The 3,932-nt window shown below is 39.9% G+C and overlaps 1 protein-coding gene across 1 annotated transcript; it reads right to left on the bottom strand.

Moving 5' to 3' along the window:
* Positions 1–220: 220 nt before the first annotated feature.
* Positions 221–3,634, bottom strand: LOC140596502 (abnormal spindle-like microcephaly-associated protein homolog). Its single transcript, XM_072745112.1, is given in 3 exon segments — positions 221–1,183; positions 1,355–3,215; positions 3,218–3,634. Coding segments are annotated over 3 exon segments (2,799 nt in total). The 5' UTR covers positions 3,564–3,634; the 3' UTR covers positions 221–591.
* Positions 3,635–3,932: the final 298 nt, after the last annotated feature.

Genomic DNA, 3,932 nt, shown 5'->3' with positions numbered 1-3,932 from the left:
GGCTGCACCAGTTCACATTCCCACCAACAGTGTAAGAGGGTTCCCTTTTCTCCGCATCCTCTCCAACATTTGTTGTTTCCTGCCTTGTTAATTTTCCCCATTCTCACTGGTGTGAGGTGGTATCTCATTGTGGTTTTGATTTGTATTTCCCTGATGGCAAGTGATGCAGAGCATTTTCTCATGTGCTTGTTGGCCATGTCCATGTCTTCCTCTGTGAGATTTCTCTTCATGTCTTTTGCCCATTTCATGATTGGGTTGTTTGTTTCTTTGGTGTTGAGTTTAATAAGTTCTTTATAGATTTTGGAAACTAGCCCTTTATCTGATACGTCATTTGCAAATATCTTCTCCCATTCTGTAGGTTGTCTTTTAGTTTTGTTGACTGTATCTTTTGCTGTGCAAAAGCTTCTTATCTTGATGAAGTCCCAATAGTTCATTTTTGCTTTTTTTGCATTTTTTTATTGTTACATATATATATTTTAATTTTAATACAGAGTCAGATTTTAGAAACTGTACCAAGGAGAGCCAAAAACACTTTACACATTCATGATTAGCTTTAGTATTTTTTACGGTACCTACTGAAAATGTTATTTACTAGTAAGGAATGCCAAGTGTGTCCATCACCATTTGAATAGCTTGTAGGGGATTTGTGATTTCTTCCATGTTATCTCTTCTCAAAACCCAATCTGGTTTAAGTCTTGAAACTATTCTGGTTCTTACAGGTGTTTCTGGAATAAAGGGAGTACTTATAGAAGAATTCATCTTTTGTTTATAAAGTGTTCTTTCAGTATTCATTTTATGTTTATGAGCTGTAAGCTTGTAGAGACTATAAATACAGTCAACAACTTTGGACTTACTTGGAACACTAGAGGCCCTATTCGTTGTCTTCAATAAAACAGCTAACAAACAGTAGGTTTTTGTAAAAATGCTTCCACACTTGTCTGCAACTTTGTCACCAGGTTTTTCTTGGTACATTTGCAAAAGGTCCAGCAGTGTATCTATGCAGTTTTCTGCATCAGAAACTGCTGCAGTAGTTTTCTCATACTTAGCGACATTAAGCACGACTTGTACAGCATATCTGATGACTTCCATACAAGGAATGCTACGATTACAACTTCGGATCAAAACAAATATTTTAGAAACTGCTCCACTCTGGGCCATGTTCTCGCAACAAAGAACATCTAGTTCTTTGTTGAATGTGAGAGCATCAACAATTATCATTCAGAGAAAATGGAGAGCTATACTTTCTGGAAGAATAGCTCGTGAACACTTCTTAATGATGAAAAGACATCAAGCTGCTTGTTTGATCCAAGCGAATTTGAATAGCTTGTAGGGGATTTGTGATTTCTTCACAAATCTAGTAACTACCTCTAGGTGCTTTAAGGCCTCAAGAATAGCAGAAAGGTGCTTCTAGGTCAAAAGATAATGAAGTGCAAGCGCAGTTCTTTTGTAAAGTTTGTTTTCTTCTCGAATCTCCCTGTTAACAAGTTGAAGACTTAGTCGTATAGCTTTAATTTTTGTACAATCATTTTTCTTCCTCCAAGAGTATCCTCTCCATAATGCCTGAATTCTACTGATTGCATTATTAAATTTTTCCTGTTTTTTACGGAGGAGGAAACGGCGTACTGCTTTCTGTATTACTGATGCAGCTCTATTCTGCTGGCTCATACATTCTGGAACTTCATGCTGACTTGTGAGGATGCTAGGGTATTTCTGAGCAAACCTCTTTTGCTGTAATCTTGTTCGAAACCACCTCTGGATACAGATGACTGCATTAACCTGCTTGTTAGTATTCTTCATAGACATGTGATGTTTATATGCTCTTTGAATTTTAAGAGCAGACAGGTGATAATATGCAGGTGCTGTGAAGTGAAGAAGTCTGATTTTGGTTCTTTGTTCTAAAATTCTTTTTCTTACTAACCAACCATGCACTAGTGCTTGTAGAACAACTGTAGATTTTTTAAATTCTACTTATTTTATCCTTTGACATTTTCCAGCCTTCCTGGCTCGTATATATCTCTGTATGGTCAAAGCAGCAGACTTCTGCCGGAGAAAGACCTGCCTTGCTTTGTATCTTCTAAAATTCGCTTGGATCAAACAAGCAGCTTGATATCTTTTCATCATTAAGAAGTGTTCACGAGCTATTCTTCCAGAAAGTATAGCTCTCCATTTTCTCTGAATGATAATTGTTGATGCTCTCACATTCAGAAACCGTGTTCTCTCCAGTTTGGTGTAGAAGCAACCTTGAATGATTTTAACAGCTTTTAATACAGCTAGATAGTCTTTACGTGCTTTCCAATACCTATACCAGGCTTGAATCTTGCAGGCAGCTTTCACTTGATGTAAATATTTCCTGGCTTTATAGCTCCTCCACACAGCCTGGATTTTTATGGTGCTATCTTTAATTTTCTGAAACCTCCGTTTCTGTATAAATCCTCTCGTTCTAGCTTGAATCATGATAATGCTGCTCCTAATTTGTAAATATACTTGTCTTTGATGTTTTGTAGACAAAAAGGCTCGGTGGTGATTTTGTAAGACGACTGCTGCCTTCCTGTACAATAAAAACTGCCTTCTTGTTTGCCACGTCCTGAAGTACTGCTGGAGGGTCACCGCAGCTCTTTTCTGCTGGACAAACCTTCTCCGACACACGGCCATCTGAAGGAAGTACTGAATGCGCAGGGCAGCACACTTCTGTGTTTCCAATTTCCCTGTGACCATCTCGCAGAAAGCTCTTTGAGTCCCTACCAGAGCCTCTCTCTGGGGGTACTCGGCCTCTTGTGAACAAGTGACCAGGGAAGCTCCACGCCACTTCTGAGTCCTAAGTGCTGAGCCGTGAACAGCTGCACACTGAGCTTCAGTTCTGCAAGAGCAGAAGGCAGACTGCTTAGCACTGGCTACCAGGTTTACCTCCGAGAGGGTTTTCAGTCTCTCTCTAACCTTCATGCCCCTAAAAGCAGCCTGAATAATTCGCACAGACTTCTGAACTGCCAAAAAATTTTCCCTTTCCACTTTTACTCGGATATAGGACCTAAAATAATTCTGTATTATAGCAACGGCGGTTTTCTTTGCTTGATAATCGAGTTTGGCTCTGTGCATTCGGTAGAATGACTGAATTCGTGTGGCAGCCGGGTGCCTATGCTGCATGTCCTCTTGCACCTTACAACTTCTATATGAAGACTGTGTACACACGACTGCCTGGGTGCGCACTGCAGTTAGTGCCTGTATCGTCTTTGGACAAAAATTACATTTGCTCTCAAGTGGAGATAATGCTTCCTTACTTTGGAGGCTTTAAAATGCTTCTGAATAATAGTGGCAGCCTGATGCTGTTCCTGAATCGGTTTCCTTAGGATCATGTCCCGGAAATCTGCTTCAGTACAGGCTGCTGCTGCATTCCTCAGTGCACTGTGTAGAAGAGCTTTCTTTTTATTTGCTCTATATTTTTCTTGTATTACTTTTGTAGCCCACTGGATCTCTTGGTAAAAAAGATACTGCCTATACATTCTGTATGTGCTTTGTATTATGATAGCAGCTCTGTGTTTTTCCCTTAAAAGCTGTCTTGCTTTCATTCCCTTATATGCAGCCTGAATGATCAAAGCAGAACGTCTCTGTCGAACAGAATTTTCTCTTTGCAATTTTGCAGCCCTGTATGTTCTGTAATGTTGGTGAATTAAAATGGAGGCATGTTTCCAGGTCTGAAATGTAACATATGTTCTGTGCATTCTGTAAGTGGCCTGGATGAGAACCGCAGCCCTGTGCATCTATTGCAGCTTCTTCTTTGCCACCAGCCTTGGGTAAGATGACTGGATTGTAATGACCGCTTTTTTTAATTTCAAGAATTGGTGCAAGTGATGCCTGGCACAAATGGTGGCCCGGGATTTTCTCTGAAAAAAAACAGTAGCTCTTTTGAGGGAAATGAACCTTTTCTTCACCACTAA

Source organism: Vulpes vulpes, unplaced genomic scaffold (genome assembly GCF_048418805.1).
Source record: "Vulpes vulpes isolate BD-2025 unplaced genomic scaffold, VulVul3 Bu000000700, whole genome shotgun sequence".
Classification (NCBI taxonomy): Eukaryota; Metazoa; Chordata; class Mammalia; order Carnivora; family Canidae; genus Vulpes; species Vulpes vulpes.
The sequence above is the reverse complement of the archived record's forward strand: the minus strand, read 5'-3'. Positions and strand labels throughout refer to the sequence as shown.